Genomic DNA, 17908 nt, shown 5'->3' on the forward strand with positions numbered 1-17908 from the left:
CTGCAGTCAATCGCAAGATTCACTGACCATCAACCTGAGTTTTTGAACAACCGATGTCAGCTTTTTGTCCACTTTCTCTCCTGGGACAATGCAACAAATGGTACATTTTTGTATTGAGCATATGGTGCTTTTAAAATCAGATGAGTGAAAGTGAAGTCGCTCAGTCATGTCCAACTCTTTGTGACCCCATGGACTGTAGCCTATCAGGCTCCTCCATCCATGGGATTTTCCAGGCAAAAGTGCTGCAGTGGATTGCCATTTCCTTCTCCAGAGGATCTTCCTGACCCAGGGATCGAACCCGGGTCTCCTGCATTGCAGGCAGACGCTTCACCATCTGAGCCACCAGGGAAGCCCCAAAATCAGATGAGATTGCCTCATATTCTTCAAATTACTGTTTTCATCCTAACTTTTCTATTCATGGTCAAGAACCACTGGAAAAACCCAGAAAAATACACCTGAGTTCTATATGTCAATCTCTGGTCCTTTCCCTGTCAGCCTGAATGCTCTGTTAATGCCCTCATCCCTCGAAGACCTACACATTTCCCAGAACACAGGGAAAGCAAAACTAAGAGCAAAATCATAGCTGGCCCTGTACAGTGGTGAAGTAGGTGTCTCATATTTTTTCACAAAATACTATTTTTTTAAAAAATTATCTCCCAGATCTGCCAAGGGCCCATTTCCCCCTCATCCTTGACTTGTAGCTTCTACTTTCAGGGTCATAGTTTTGACTAAGTCAACAAGGGTGGGAATATCCTCTCAAAAAGGCCTCCCTGCAGCCTATATTACAGGAGTGACCCAGTCCCGGGAATCACTTTAGCTTTCTTACACAGAGACAGAATTTACCAGGTAAATGTATCATCACCCTAGAAATAAGAGCTCAGCAATAAAAGTAAAATATTCAGCTTATGTGGAGGGAGGAAGTCCTTGAGGAGCCAGGCCAGTTCAGGGGGAGGACAGATTTTTAGCAGAGCTGAAGGCTCTGTCAGGGACCTCACACTCTACCGGTAAGAAGAAGAGGAACTGATGGGATCACAAAGACAAAATTTAAAGTAACAGTCTGTTATTACGCTTTTCATTTAGAGTAAGTTACATAATACCAAGAAAGATTTTTATGAATTATATAAATGAATTTATAAGGTTTTATGAAAAGATTATAATCCCTCAAAATTATATGAAAACTAGAAAAAAAATCCAAGTATCACAGTAATTCTTCTAACCCAATGAAATTCTCTGTCCAAAGGCATCTCAAAGTCTAACACAAGATGTAACAGCCAGTTATGTTGCTCCACCTACTCCTGTATTTCAAAGAACAAATATTAGATTAAAAAACAATAGGGTAAATAATGGCAGTGGAACAAAGATAGTCTCGTCAACAAATGGTGCTGGAACAACCCTACACTCTCCACAAAATGTAACTCAAAAGGGATCATGGACCTAAATGTAAAACACAATACTATAAAATTCATAGGAGATAAATATAGCCTAGATGACCTTGGATATGGGAATGACTTTTTATATAAAATACCAAAGGCACAATCCATGAAAGAAATACTTGGTAGGCTAGACTTTATTAAAATTTAAAACTCCTGTTCTGTGAAAGACACTGTCAAGAAGATTAGAAGACAAGCCAGAGATTGGGAGAAAATATTTGAAAAGACACATCTGACAAAGAACTGTCACCCAAAATATACAAAGAACTCTTAACACTCAATAATTATAAGAAAACAAGCAACCCAATTAAAAAATGGACCAAAGACCTTGACAGATACCTTACCAAAGAAGATATGCAGATGGCAAATAAGTTATGAAAAGATGCTTCATATCACAGTCATCAGAGAAATTCAAATTAAAACAATGAGATACCACTATGCACTTATTACAATGGCCAAAATTTAGAAAGCTGCCAACACCAAATGCTGGCAAGGATATTGAGTAACCAGAGCTCTAGATTTGCTGGTAGGAATGCAAACTGGTAAAGCCACTTTGCAAGACAGTTTAACAGTTTTTTATAAAATTAAGCACACTCTTATCATACAATCCAGCAATCGTACTCCTTGGTATTTAGCAAAAGGAGATGAAAACATATCCACATAGAAACCTGCATGTGGATTTTTATAGCAGCTTTATTCATAATTACCAAAACTTGGAAGCAACCAAGATGTCCTCCAGTAGGTCCAGAAAATGGAATATTATTCATCACTATAAAGAATTAAGTGTGCGTGAAAGCTGTTGCTTGGTCACGTCCAACTCTTTGTAACCCCATGGACTGGGAGCCTGCCAGGCTCCTCTGTCCACGGAATTTTCCAGGCAAGAATACTGGAGTGGGTAGCCATTTCCTGCTCCAGGGGATCTTCCGGACCCAGGGACCCAACCAGCATCTCTTATGTCTCCTGCACTGGCAGGGGTATATGGAAAATCTCTGTTTCTTCCTCTAAATTTTGATTTTAACCTGAAATTGCTCCTTAAAATGAAGTATTAAAAAAAAATAATGGGGAAGCTTCAAATTTTTAAGAAACAGTGAAATCTTTGTTTTTAACTATTTCAAAACTCTGTTTTTTTACTATTTTAAAAACCTAAGTTACTAAGAAAAAACAATAAATGCAAAAAGGCAGGGAAAATGGTTTACCTACTCTGATAAACTATTTATTTCCCTATTAACGAAAACTTACCGAGGCCAAAATAGCCCCCGGAGAAACACTGACATCCAATATTTCCCTTAGCATAGGAACTGTCTTCAGGAACCCAACCTTCCTCTGCATATTGAATGTCTAACCACGAGATTCCCAAATGATGATGATGTCATTTCATTCCACAGAGTTCATTTTCTTAGAGGCAGAAATATAAATATTCAGTTCCTCAGCTTTGTCTAATTCATCTTTTTATGTGAATTTTTAGTTTCTCAAGCGTCACTGAGATTCATCATTTGATTGGCATGTACATCCCATATCCCAAACCTCTCCACCGTACTCTCTAACCAGAATTGTTCATTTCAGCTTTTCAACTAAACAGTTCTCCTTCCATAGTCGTGCAAATTACACCTGCGGAAAAAACGGAGTAAAGCATACAGAATGAGTAAACAAAATTGCTTTTAATAAAAAATGTGCTAAACTCATGTATTTGATTTGCCACTGCCTCCCCAACCTTCCACCCCTAACTATGTGATACACAAGTAGCTTCAGAGCTGCTTCCTTAAATACATGAATGGAAAGTCTGAGAGGATGAATACAGATTGAGATCATGGCAGGATGGATTTATAATTAATTCCAACACAATGCGTATAAAACCAAGAGAAAAATGTGTTCATTTTTCCATATGACATTAAGTGAGTTACTGAGACTATCACTAAGGTATGCACTATAATTAACCAGAATTGGGACCTTTAATACAAAGACTAAGTATTTATCCCATCCATCACACAACACTGCAATCAACAACAGTTTCAGGGTTCAAATACAAATTAGCAACCCTATATTACCCCAAGCAAATAAGGCAGTAGCCATCCTCGACACTTGAAATCCTTCATTTCTCATAAAGACTTTTTGTGGTGACTCACTGAGTCATATTCAGACCTACAAGTTTAACTTACTAGTGTCCCATCTCAAAATGTTTCCAGAATTTTTTTTTTACTAAAAAAAGGCCCTAGACATCAAAGATGAAAAGATAAGACGTATCATTCACTTTCAAAACCTTTCTCCACACAAGCGCCTTTCAGAAGACATTCACTTGCCGCCTATTTCCTTCATACCTCACCCCAGATATGAAAGCAACCTGTTGAGAAGATCCAACCAGGGACTTCCCTGGTTGTCCAGTGGTTAAGACCTCACCTTCTAATGCAAGAGGTGCAGGTTCAATGCCTAGGGAGGGAGCTAAGATCCCATATGCCTTGGGGCCAAAAAAAGGCAAAACATAAAACAGACGCAATCCTGTAACAAAGTCAATAAAAACTTTTAAAATGGCCAACATAAAAAAGAAAAGAAGAAGAAGAACCAACCAGAATTAAGTATAACAAATAAGGCAATTTAGACCATGACCCCCCAGTCTATACCTGCTAGTAGTCACACTCTTGTGTAAGCCCTTCCCCTTAAACAGGAGCTGGACCTAGTGACTGACTTTTACTAAGTAAAACATGGCAGAAGTTTCTGTGTGACACAGGGAGCTCGGCCGGGTGCTCTGTGACAATCCAGAGGGGTGGGATGGGGTGGGAGATGGGAAGGAGGTGCAAGAAGAGGGGGACATGTGTATGCTTATGCTGATTCATGTATGGCAGAAACCAACACAACATTGTAAAGCAACTATTCTCCAATTAAAAATAAATTCAAAAAAAAAAACATGGCAAAAATGATGGACTGTTAGGCTGCACATCTGTCACACAGTCCCCTCTGACTTGCTCCTTCTCTTTTCCTCTCTTGCTCACTCCGAGGAATGCCAGCCACCATGCTGCACAACGGAAAGGCCCACAGAGCAGAGAACAATATCCAGCAAAAAACTGAGGCCCTCAGTCCAACCATCTGTGGGGACTGAAATCTTAGCAAGGATCACAGGAATGAACTTGGAAGCCAGTGCTCTTCCCACTCAGTTGAGCCTTTGGATGAGACTAAAGCCCTAGCTGAGAGTTTGAATGCCACGATAACGTGACCCCAAGCCAGCTAAGCTGTGCCCAGATTCCCGACTCAAAGAAATGTCATACACATTTGCTGTTTGAAGCAGCTGAAGCTATGCAGCACTGGGTAATCAATATAAGTAATACTGAACTTGGTTTAAAAATATGATGTCTCAGGGATTGCTCTGGTGGTCCAGTGTAAGACTCCAAGCTCCCAACACAGGGAACATGGATTCAGTACCTGGTTGGGGAAGGAAGATCCCACATGCTCCACAACAGAGAGAGAGAAAGAAAGATCTGTTCCCCCACCTTTATCCTCAAAAAGCCCTATATATACATATATATATGTGTGTGTGTGTGTGTGTATATATACATATATGTCCTGGAGATGCAAATGGCAGCCCACTCCAGTATTCTTGCTTGGAGAATTCCGTGGACAGAGCAGCCTGGTGGGCTAGTCTATGGGGTTGCAGAGAGTCGGACACGACTAAGCAACTAACACACACACACATATATGTCCTTTCATGTCTCATAAGGGAGCTAAAAACATAATCATTCTCCTCAAATTTGGCAGCTATAGAAGTTTGTCCTGTGACCAGGCTTTAACTTGTGAAAATCATGGATAATTAGAAAGATACAGTAAATACTTCGGAAGGAGGTGGGGCATCAGGGAAGAGAAATCACAGCTCCAGTATTTCACTCTCTGAAGAATTTCAGTTGCTTTCTTCAAAGTCTGATACTCACTTTCAGAGCATCGCCTTCATTGCCTTCCACCACTTCCAGAATCAGTGCAGCCAGGATGTTAAAGCCTTGGCAATACCCGACATTCTTGTTCCATCGGGCATAAGCCAGAAGGACGCGCTTCAACACGACCCTGTCCTGCTCGGCCTCCTGGCCACAGTATGAACTGCAGCCTGTGCGGTGAAGATCCTAAAACAAGAGGGGAAACAATACTTTTTAAAATAGCTCCTTTATGCTCTCTCTAAAAGAAAAAAAAAAAAAAACTCGTTTTTTCCTTGTCTCAGCATTAAGTCAGATTATCAAAATGGATTTTAGTTTTTAAAATATATAAGCAACTTATATACATAGACCAAAGCTTGTATCTTTTAGTTTTCTAATATTCTGAGGCATTTTCAAGGGGAATTTCAGTCAGGCAAATTTTCTACAAAAAGTATTTCCAGAGTTAACACAAAAAGGCCCTCAGAATTAACAAATATAACATTAGGCTTTCAAATAAATTGACAGTTTATTTTAATGATACATCTCAAATAAAACAAGTCATTTCAATGCATGTATGATAGGTACTAACATTATTTCTTTCTACCAAAAAAAAGGTATATATATATTTAGGTATCAAAACTCCAAACAGTATTCAGGAGCAAAATGCAGCCAGTATCAAAAAGACACAGAAAAATCATTCTGTCCAAGTTGTTTTATAAACATGTATAAAAGAACAGAAACATTTGCTGTGCTTTAATATATAATGAAGGCAATACCTATAATTATCAAGCGGAGACTATGATTTTCAGGACATATTCATTTTAGTGATATATGCAATCAGTGAGAAGAAAAGATTCTCTTAAGAATATGATTCTTATAAAACATGCATTATCTTAACTCACCACTTAAATAGAAACAAAGTATTTCAAATATGGAATACTTCATTTCTAGGGAACACACACTGAACTTCCAAACAAACAGCTCAAATGCCCATAATACAGAGGCTTTTCAAGCATATTACAGTACAAAATTTCATTTTTTTTTAAACTTGTCTGAAACACACCAAGTAAGATGAAAATATAGCTCTTTTTAGTTAGTACTTGCTCCTGAAAAAAAAGTATTTTCAAATCTGCCAAAACATTAGCCAACTTCTGGTGACCAAACTTTACATGAAACAACTTTCCTTTTAAAACCTCAGCTTAGCATCACATGTAATGTACTCATATAAAATAAAAGCATGCCCTAGAGGCTTATGTAAAAGAAGAAAAATGGGATTAAATCAAATCAGCATCTTTGGCTTTTGGTGCCAGCATCTAATCAATAGTAATAATCCAGGTAGGTGAACCTTGGCTGCCTCCACAGCTGGCCTGAACATTCAACCCTCTGGTGTAAAGTAAACCCATCAGTCAATTTAACTATCTTCATAAAATGACAGTTAAGAAATTATCAAAATCCTAATAACTGCCCAATTATTCTAATATGAAATAGGCTTAACTAAATTTCTCAGTGACTTTGATGTAAAAATCCAGTTAAAAGCATTGACCCATGCTAAACAAAAAGGAACTTCAATTTCCTATCATGCAAGCAAAATCAGAATGGAAACATTTTCTTCTTACTAGCAACATGCAGATGTACAAAGACAAGGCATCAACAAATTCCCCATTTTAAAAAGTTGTTAACTAATGAAATTAGGAAGCAGGAAATACACAGACATTCAAACCATAAGCCTTGATCCTCTGTCCAGGACGCATCTGGTTCTTAGAAATCTTCCAAGTTAAGACAATGAGCCAAACTCAGAGGTATTACCTTAACTATCTGAATTCCCATCGAGTCATCATCAGGATTACTCCTCTCATTGAAAGTGAAACGCATGGTTTTGTCCCAGTCAATGGCTATACTGTGCAAATAATGATCTGCCAAGGTCAACCAAACCTAAAATAGTAATAAAGAAGAATGCTAAAGTAAAATACATAATTTCATCTTTATTAGTCAATACTGATTGCATCCAGCAAGAAAATGAAAACTGTTACTAGAAGAGATATAGCCTACATGTAGAAAACTAAGAACCTCATTGAAAAGTCTGCTGTACTAAACTGTACCAACTAGGGACTTTTACTTATTCTTTCAATTAATATTTATTGAGTTCCTACTATGTACCAAGTAACAATCCAGCCATTAAGGATATTGTTAAGAAAATAAAAACATATCAAATTTTATTTCAGTTCAGTAGAATAGCTAGATTATTTTGCTGTTGTTGTATAGTTTCTCAGTAATGCTTGACTCTTTTGAAACCCCATAATGTGTAGCCCGCAAGCCTCCTCCGTCCATAGGATTTTCTACGCAAGACTACTGTAGTGGGTTCAGTTCAGTTCAGTCACTCAGTCTTGTCCGACTCTTTGCGACTGCAGCATGCCAGGCCTCCCTGTCCATCACCAACTCCTGGAGTTCACTCAAACTCATGTCCATTGAGTCAATGATGCCATCCAACCATCTCATCCTCTGTCATCCCCTTCTCCTCCTGCCTTCAATCTTTCCCATTATCAGGGTATTTTCAAATGAGTCAGTTCTTCACATCAGGTAACCAAATTATTGGAGCTTCAGCATCAGTCCTTCCAATGAATATTCAGGACTGATTTCCTTTAGAATGGACTGGTTGGATCTCCTTGCAGTCCAAGGGACTCTCAAGAATCTGCTCCAACACCATAGTTCAAAAGCATCAATTTTTCAGCGCTCAGCTTTCTTTATAGTTCAACTCTCACATCCATACATGATCACTGGAAAAACCACAGCTTTGACTAGACCTTTGAGGGCAAAGTAATGTCTCTGCTTTTTAATATGCTATCTAGGCTGGTCATAGCTTTTCTTCCAAGGAGCAAGTGTCTTTTAATTTCATGGCTGCAGTCACCATCTGCAGTGATTTTGGAGCCCCCAAAAATAAAGTCTGTCATTGTTTCCACTGTTTCCCAATCTATTTGCCATGAAGTGATGGGACCAGATGCCATGATCTTCGTTTTCTGAATGTTGAGTTTTAAGCCAACTTCTTCACTTTCCTCTTTCACTTTCATCAAGAGGCTCTTTAATTCTTCTTCACTTTCTGCCATAAGGGTTGTATCATCTGCATATCTGAGGTTATTGATATTTCTCCCAGCAATCTTGATTCCAGCTTGTGCTTCTTCCAGCCCAGCGTTTTTCATGATGTACTCTGCATATAAATTAAATAAGCAAGGTGACAATATACAACCTTAATACACTCCTTTCCCCATTGGAACCAGTCTGTTGATCCATGTCCAGTTTGAACTGTTTCTTCCTGACCTGCATACAGATTTCTCAAGAGGCAGGTCAGGTGGTATGGTATTCCCATCTCTCTCAGAATTTTCCACAGTTTATTGTGATCCATACAGTCAAAGGCTTTGGCATAGTCAATAAAGCAGAAATAGATGTTTTTCTGGAACTCTCTTCCTTTTTCCATGATCCAATAGATGTTGGCAATTTGATCTCTGGTTCCTCTGCCTTTTCTAAAACCAGCTTGAACATCTGGAATTTCATGGTTCATGTACTGTTGAAGCCTGGCTTGGAGAATTTTGAGCATTACTTTACTAGCATGTGAGATGACAGCAGTTGTGCCATAGTCTGAGCATTCTTTGGCATTGCCTTTCTTCGGGATTGGAGTGAAAACTGACCTTCTCCAGTTCTATGGCCACTGCTGAGTTTTCCAAATTTGCTAGCATATTGAGTGCAGCACTTTCACAGCATCATCTTTCAGGATTTGAAATAGCTCAACTGGAATTCCATCACCTCCACTAGCTTTGTTCATAGTGATGCTTCCTAAGGCCCACTTGACTTCACATTCCAGGATGTCTGGCTCTAGGTGAGCGATCATATAATCGTGATTATCTGGACCATGAAGATCTTTTTTGTACAGTTCTTCTGTGTATTCTTGCCACCTCTTCTTAATATCTTCTGCTTCTGTTAGATCCATACCATTTCTGTCCTTTATTGTGCCCATCTTTGCATGAAATGTTCCCTTTGTATCTCTAATTTTCTTAAAGAGATCTTTAGTCTTTCCCATTCTGTTGTTTATTGGAGTGGGTAGCCATTCCCTATCCCAAAGTATCTTATGAGCTTGTTATACTGGGCTCCAGATTACTCTCTTTGCTTGGGCAAGAGCTCCCTGGCCATCCATGGAGAGAGAGGGGGGTGCAGTGTGTTTTCGTTTGTGTGTGTGTGCACACTCAGTCATGGCTGACCCTTTGCAGCTCCATGCAGAATGGGCCTGTTTTCACCTCTGCATCTCAACCATCCCTCTCTAACACACACAAGAAAACTGATAGATCAGTCAGTCAGTCAGTTCAGTCGCTCAGTCGTGTCCGACTCTTTGCGACCCCATGAATCGCAGCATGCCAGGCCTCCCTGTCCATCACCATCTCCATGGGTTCCCATAAAGAATAATTCTTTTAAAGGAATCACTAGATATCTTTACTCCTTTCATTACCTTATCCAGAAAAGTTGCTTCACAATGCCATTTTTCATGTGCACTTTGAGGAACCCTCAATGTTCAAATTCTAAGAGTATTAAGATTAGCTTATAATACGAACCAGCTTATTTACAAAACAGGTTCACAGACTTTGAAAACAAACTTATGGTTACCAAGGGGGAAATGTGAGGGATTAGCATATAGACAGTACTATATATAAAACAGATAATCAACAAGGACCTACTGTACAGCACAAGGAACTCTACTCCATATTCTGTGGTGACCTATATGGAAAGAGAATCTGAAATGGAATGGATATATGTATGTGTACAACTGAATCACTTTGCTGTACACATGAAGCTAATACAGCATTGTAAATCAATTATACTCCAATATATAAAAAGATTAAGTTTTAAAAAAGAAATGGGAATTGTGGTTGCCAAATGGGGGAGGGGCAAGGATGGATAAGAAGTTTGGGATTGCTGCTAAGTCGCTTCAGTCATGTCCGACTCTGTGCGACCCCAGAGACAGCAGCCCACCAGGCTCCCCCGTCCCTGGGATTCTCCAGGCAACAACACTGGAGTGGGTTGCCATTTCCTTCTCCAATGCATGAAAGTGAAAAGTGAAAGGGAAGTCGCTCAGTCGTGCCCGACTCTAGCGACCCCATGGACTGCAGCTCACCAGGCTCCTCCGTCCATGGGATTTTCCAGGCAAGAGTACTAGAGGGGGGGGCCATTGCCTTCTCCGATTATATGTAGAATGGATAAACAACAAGGTCCTACTGTGTAGCACAGGGAACTATACTCATTATTCTAGACAAGGGCAACTCAGTATTCCCTGATAAACCATAGTGGAAAAGAATATGAAAAAGAAATACATAACTGAATCACTCTGCTGTACAGTGGAAATTAATACAACATTGTAAATCAACTATACTTCAATAAAAATTTTTAAAAAGGGGGAGAAGCTAGGTTTACAAATAAATAGCTGACATTTTGACTATCAACAGGCCAACAACTATCAACAGTCCAGTTTTGACTTTTGAACATGACTTAGCCGGACTAATACTGATTAATATCTCTAGCCAGACCTCTCTCCTAAGCATCACAACCGTATGTGCAAATATACACTTGATATCTTCAATTTAGACATCCAACAGGCATCATAACCTTAACATATCCAAAACCAATCATCTAACCAACTGTCACCCCCAACTAGATATACACACACACACACACACACACACGCACGCACGCAGGCACGCACGCTCGTCCCCTGTGGGAAAATAGTAACTCTACCCTTTCAGAAGCTCAAGTCAATCCTGAAGTTTTTGATGACATTGCTCTTACACTTTATATTCAATCTAATAGGAATTCAAGTCAACTCAGCCTTCAAAATATATCTAGAATCTTATCCCTTCTCTCCATCTCCACTACCAAAACCCTGATCAACTCTTGCCTGAATTATTGCAAGCTTCCTACTGCTCTCTCTCTGCTGTTGCCCTCACATTCTCAAGTTAGCGGTCAGAATGGTCCATTTAAAATATAAGTCATACCACGTTATTCCCCTTCTCAAAACTTTTCAATGCTTCTCATCTCACACTGGGCAAAAGTCCTCCTATGGCCTGTACGGTCCTACAAGACCTGCCATTCCCCTAAGGCCATCACAGTACCTCTATGACCCACCCCCCACTGCTTTTCCCCTTGTCCTCTGTGCTTCAGCCACCCTGGCCTCTTACTTCTGCTTGGATACTCCTGAGATGCTCTCACCTGAGGATGTTTTCTGTTTGGAGTACTCTTCCACCAGGTAGCTACGTGGCCACCTGCTCACTTCTTTAAGGGCCCTATTCAAATGTTACCTTGCCATTTAAAATGCTACCTCCTTATCTCCATTCCCCTACACTCCCCTTACTTCTTTCTTTGCTTTATTTTTACGTATGGCACTTAGCATCATCTGAAATACTTTATATTATATTCATAATAAAGTCTACAAGGATAAAAATTTTGGTCTGTTGGGGTTTTTTTCCCCACTGGTGTATCCCCAGTACCTACGGAAAGTACCTGGCACAGAATAATCAATAAATACTTATTGAATTAATGAATAATGAAGAGGGACAGATTTCAAATTACTAAATCCAGAATATTCTTTTTGACATTCCAGACACTTTAAAAAGAGACAGAGTGACGGTGCTTTTGCATTTTAGCCATACAAATCCTCCTCACCTTTCTCCTCCATTCCTTCGGTATTCCTGTTGATAGTCTGGCAACTGCCTTTAGAGCATCGTACCACTAGAAATAAAGAAGAAACACTGTCAAAGTGATAATATTGAGCTGGTTAAGCACTTTTCAACCTTTTTTCCATCTTGACATTTGCAGAATATGATAATATTTATACAGAATACTGGGGTAAACGTTCCGAGCTTCCTTCAGCCAGGTATGTCTGGTCTAAGGGCCATGACTGCCCCAAGCTCCTCCACTTAGGCCCCCTTAACACACTTGTTACCCACTCGCAACGCATGCACACAAGGGTTGGGAAGCTCTGGTTGGGAAATCAACACCTGTGTTATAGATTCAGAATAAGCAGTTGGTTTTCAAATTTTTTCCCACACTTGAACCATTAAAAGAAAGTACAAAATTTTTCACTGAAAGTATAAATCGAGGCCACTTATAGTTTCACAAGTTATTTCATCCATAATTTTAAAAACAGACTCATCTTATGCATATCCAAGCACATGCTAATCTTCCCATTTTGAGAATATATCTCAGTGTACCTTGTAGTTACCCCCCCCAAATAAAGGTATTTTTGAAAATAAAAATAAAATTACCTGCTGAAAACCATTTTGACCTAAAGATGGCTCAAGAGTGAACTTCAACTTTGTGTCAACTCCTAAAATAAAAAGACATAAATAACAGTTATCTAGGGAGAAAATACACTATATCAAAAATAAAAGTAAAAATTAACCTTATACTACTGGGTCATCATAAAATTTTTAAAACACTTATTTTTTTACTAGATTACAATCTTATTAATTGTTAATTTTGTTGAAAGAAAAAGAATATTAATTATTAAAATAGAGAAACATCCTATGGTAATAGAATGGAACTTCTCCATAGAATGGTGGTTCCACAGCTGTCTGGTTCTGTGCAAAAACAAAAAGTGACACATGGGCTTGCAGCCATACAGACTTCCATTCAGCTTTGGTTCCTACAGTCAAGCAAATTACTTAACCTGAGTTTCAATTCTCCATCCTTAAAATGAGGATAAAGCCTATCTCAGTTAGTCGTTGCAATGATTAACTGTAAGTCACTTAGCACAGTATTATTAATATTTATGAAACATGGGAAGAAAATTCTTTACTTACAGAATTTGCTTTTTAGGACAATTGCATTGGCTATTTCTATTAAGGAAAATTCAGTGAAATATCAAAAGGTATAAAAAATAATGTCATTGCCTTCCCATTTGTGGAATAATCCATATTTTAAAATTCTGTCATGATAGACTTATTCATTAGAGATATGTTTGTATATTTAGATTACAAGCTAATAATATAACTGAACCCCAATTCCAAGTTATCTACAACCTTAGATAAACTTCTTTGACTCAAATCTCAAATCTACAGAATAGAAGCAAATAAAGAAGAAAATGTATAAAGACTATATGCTATATTCATATTGGACTTTCTTATTATTGAGATGAAATTACATGACAATTTTTATTCCCACTGAAATGATATCAAAAATAATGTAACCAAATCTGAAAATTCTATGTATTCTTTTTTATAATTTCAAAATGACACTTTAAGCCCATTTTAAACTTAATAACTCAAGGACCAAGATACACCAAAAATTATCAATAGCATCGTTTTACAATTTACAATTGTCATTATGATGACATTTTTGCTTCTAAGATGTTGAACGGCAGATTAAGCATACTGAAACCTCTCCACAACTTCCACTACTTAGGGAACAATCTTTCTTTAGAATCTCGTATGTAGATAGGAACATACTTTAGAATTTGTAAAATTATAATGATAAAGTAGACATGTCTTTTTAAAAGCATATATGGAGTCAAGAAGCTGAAAAGAGATGTGTCTGATTTACCCAAGCCCATGACAGTATGAAGATGCCTTTCTTGGAGTCCTAGAAGAGTACTATGTATACAAAAGTTTGGTCCTAGATTTCTGAAGTCAAGCTTTATAATCAGTGCCCTGATAATTCTTTTCAGAGCTTCCCAGCCAAAAGGATACACTGTCTAGATAGATAAGATTTTCTTCTTTGAAGGTATATTATGTATCTTGATGGATACTCATTACTGGGAGATGATTTAAATGAAGTTTTGCCTCAGTGTGCAATGATACAACGGGCGATAAGAGTGCCTCCAGCTGGAGCCATGATTTTAAGATAAAACCTCTTGGTGAGGTTGCTGTCCAGATGCAGGGTGCTGAATAGAAGCGTGTTTAGAAATGACGTTTTCTTTATAACATAACAAAGACCAGGAAATTCGGTCCCATGCTCTTATCTCAACCGATCTAAAATCCTATGATTCCCCGCATGTACGACCAAATATGCTCCCTTGACTTTATCAGAAGTACCTGCTGGGCATCGTGCCAATCGCCTTGCTGAGCTGACACCCGGCTGGGGTTAGTTAAAACCACAACTATTTTCTCACGATCAAAAATGAGTCACAGGATTTCCCTGGAATTGATCATTCGCCGCCTGCATGCAAAAGCTGAAATCAGGCCATTTCTACTTCTTTTCTTCTAACTGAATAAGGAAGGGGAGTAGGTTTGTGTTTCATCTGGTAATCACTGGATATTCCGGATTCAGGAACACAAAACACTTAACATGGGAAGGAGTTTTTTCTTTTTCTTTTTTTTTTTTTTTTAAGGCTAAAGAAAGACTGTGATTAACTACTAGTCTTTGCAACTAGACACTTCCTTGGGGAGAAAAACAAAGAAACCACGAGGTTCGGAAAGGCAATGACGCGTACCACCCTTTGGGGCTTAGCGCCTTGATTCTCTCTGCAGCCTCAGGACAGCAGGTCCCCAAAGGCGCAGGGAGACGGAGTGGAGGGAGGAGGAGGTTCAGGGGAGGACGAGGTTCAGGGGAGGACAAACCCACCTGGAAGCCAGCTGGTGCCACCCTGGGGACAAGTGGGCGCTAAGCACGGGTCCGGGCACAGCTGGCTTCCTCTGCGGCCACTCCTAACCACTAAGCCTTATACCCAGGGGCCTGAGCACGCCAGGGCTGGGCTCATAAAACCCCCGGGGAGGAATGCCGGGTGAGGGAGCGGGCGCGGAGTTATGCAGCCTGGAGATGCAGGGATGTGTAAACACAGGCTGACAGCAGAAAGGGCCTAGCCTAACACAGGCAGCTCACTCGGTCTTTGCCTACAGAAAGGATCTCTGCTTTGCAGGAGTATTTCCTGCCTGCGCTCCACCCGGAGGCTCCTGGTGATATGATCCCAGCACTCACCAAGCAGGGACGCTCAAGAAAATGCACCGTATTTTTTTTCCTTCGCGGTCACTACCTTTCCCTCTGACTCCAAGTATCAAACCTGTGCCTTTCTCCGCCTCCCACACCTCCTCTAAGGTGTGGCTTCTTGTGCGTCGGAAGCACAATTGGTTGCGCGGCCTCTGACAGCCCAGGCAGCCGCCAGCACTTCCCCGAGCGCACCAACAGCAGCTCCGGGCACAAGCCAGGGCTGGACCACTCACAGGCCGCGGGGTGGGGGCGCAGGGGCAGCCGGGGGGAGCAGCCTCCTCCGCGCCTAGGGAGGCCGCTGCCCCGGCCAGGCCTGGGTCCTCGCTTTTCCCTCCCAGGCCGACCCAGCCCCGCCTGCGCCCAGCCGCGGCACCCAGCCTAGCAGAGTCTCAGCTAAGGCAAAGGCACCAGCGCCGGGGACGCCACGCTACTCTCCAGTGCTCCCCTCTGCCGCCCCGGGTCCTCACCCGGCTCCAGGGTGCAGAGCAGCCGGGGCGCGGTCCGAGAAATGCAGCTGCGCTTCTTGAGCACATTGCTCAGGATGGTGCCCACGCCGCCACCACCGCCGCCGCTGCCACCACCCTGCCGCTTCAGGCATCTCCCTCCACGTCTCAGGGAGCCGGTCAGCTTGTCCTGCCGCATCCGAGAGCGCCCTGGGATCCCGCACTCCGCCTGGGTTCCCGCCGCTCCACTGGCGTAGCGGCTTGGCGCGCGCGGGGGGCTTGGTGAGATCGCTTAGTCGAGGGTCCCTGGGAAGCAGCGAGAATGCTCGGGAATAGAGGGAGCCGGGGAGAACCGTGGGAGCTGCCGAGAGTGGGGCGGCAGGCAGGCATCTGCAGTGCGGAGCCAGCCAGGCTGAGGCTTGGAGAGGGCTTGGGGCGGAGAGGAGGGCGGGAGCGATCGAGTGCTCGGAGATGGAGGCGGCGCTCCCGCCCCCAATCCCGGCATCACCGTGCGCAGGCGGGGCAGCCTTAGCTCTCCAACGCCTGGCAGGCTCCCGGCACCTGCGTGGGGCGTCGCGGAGCACCCCCAGCCCGGGCGCGGGCGGCTGAGCAACGGCGAGACCAGGAGCAGTGACAGAGATCTCCCTGCTTCTCCCAAGATCTGAGACGCTGGAGGGAGCACCAAAGGGAGCCAGTCTCAGGCGCAGAACACCAGTGAGCAGCTGGTGGATGGTGAAGCACCAGCTTCATCCCAAATTGTGTCAAACCCCTTCCCGGCATCTTAGAGGGCATGGGAAGCACGTTAAAAGTGTTATTATCATTATCAGTAGTCTTATATATTAATATTATTAATGTATAGATGCTGTGTGTTAATTATATATTAATTACATATATATTATTATTATTATGGCTGTTTCTTTCGGAAGAGTGGAATTAAAAATAAAACTGTTCCTCTTAAAAGCAGGGTGTTTTAAAGTGGCTCCTCCATCTCTCCAGCCAGAGACTTCAGTAGTCAAAACTACTAGCAATAATTACCGCTGTTTTTAAGTCATTCATAAACTAGGGCATTCCGACATTCTCCAATGGATATTAATCATAAAGGTGAATGAGTCAGAAGAAAGGAAAGGATGTGGAGGGAAATACGAAGATATTTGTATATATATATTTAGAAAAGGCACAACAGATGGATTAAAAAAATAAATAGTATTTATATGGAAAAGAACAATGTAGAAGAGAGAGGAATAGAAAACAGATTTCTCTGGATGGACCTTATGCAGTTTGGAATCTGGAATAACATTGATATTATTCATGGTTATTAATAGTATTATTAATTCATTATAGTAATAATATTAATAAATCAAACAAAAAGGAAACTCTAAAATTTATAAATGAATAGAGACACATGAACCTAATTCAATATCCTTTTGATGGCAGAAGAACCCAGAAAAAAATAAGTTGCTTTAGAGTATAGTATTATGCTTGCAGAATGGTGGTATACCTTTTAAGAGCAAATAGAATTACAAAGAAATCTTAAATGTCATTCTGTAGCATTACTGTTATTAAAAATATTGGGTTTTTTAATTCTTATGTACACTATAGAATAACCTAAATAAATGATGCTAATGTCAAAAGGAACCAAGGTGTTTTCAATGTAACAAAAAAGTGTACAAAGAAATCAAGTTTTTTAATCCTGCAACAGTATATCTTAAATGGAAATAATGTATGAACTCATCTTTTTTCTTTTCAAAAATACATATAAAGCCACTGAATAGGTTGAGAACTAAGAGCCACCCAGCATCACTGAATAACCCTGGCACCCAGAATTTGGTCCCTAAAACTCATTCCCCACTAAAAGGAATCAGGGTTCCTTTAGAAACATCTTGATAAACAAAGGAAGAAAGGCGGTGCTTCAAGACTAACTGAGTCATGTCAAAAAGACATGAGAGCCACACAAACAGGATACTGTTGGACTATCTGGAACATTTTGAGCATCAAAAACAATGGCTGCTAATGGACAGATGAATGGATAAAAAAAGATGTGGTATATATACACAATGGAGTACTACTCAGCCATAAGAAAGAATGGAATAACATTCTTTTACAGCAACATAGATGGGCCTACATGTCATCATACTAAGTGAAGTAAGTCAGAAGTGAAGTGAAGTAAGTCGCTCAGTTGCATCCAACT

The 17908-nt window shown here is 40.7% G+C and overlaps 1 protein-coding gene across 7 annotated transcripts in view; it reads right to left on the reverse strand.

Annotated features, from left to right (window-relative positions):
* TBC1D30 (TBC1 domain family member 30) overlaps positions 1 to 17908 on the reverse strand; it is a 92428-nt gene that overhangs the window by 30968 nt on the left and 43552 nt on the right. For 4 of the 7 annotated variants that reach the window (XM_018047983.1, XM_013963894.2, XM_018047984.1 and 1 more), the window contains exons 3-6: positions 12619 to 12680; positions 12017 to 12082; positions 7127 to 7252; positions 5345 to 5530 (exon numbers count right to left, since the gene is read on the reverse strand). In XM_018047983.1, coding sequence (XP_017903472.1) covers positions 5345 to 5530; positions 7127 to 7252; positions 12017 to 12082; positions 12619 to 12680 — 440 coding nt within the window. Of the gene's footprint in view, positions 1 to 5344; positions 5531 to 7126; positions 7253 to 12016; positions 12083 to 12618; positions 12681 to 15744; positions 16608 to 17908 lie in introns of those variants that run through there. The other 3 variants (XM_018047987.1, XM_018047985.1, XM_018047986.1) reach the window with 2 other exon arrangements.

This window comes from Capra hircus, chromosome 5 (assembly GCF_001704415.2).
Source record: "Capra hircus breed San Clemente chromosome 5, ASM170441v1, whole genome shotgun sequence".
NCBI classification, from domain to species: Eukaryota; Metazoa; Chordata; class Mammalia; order Artiodactyla; family Bovidae; genus Capra; species Capra hircus.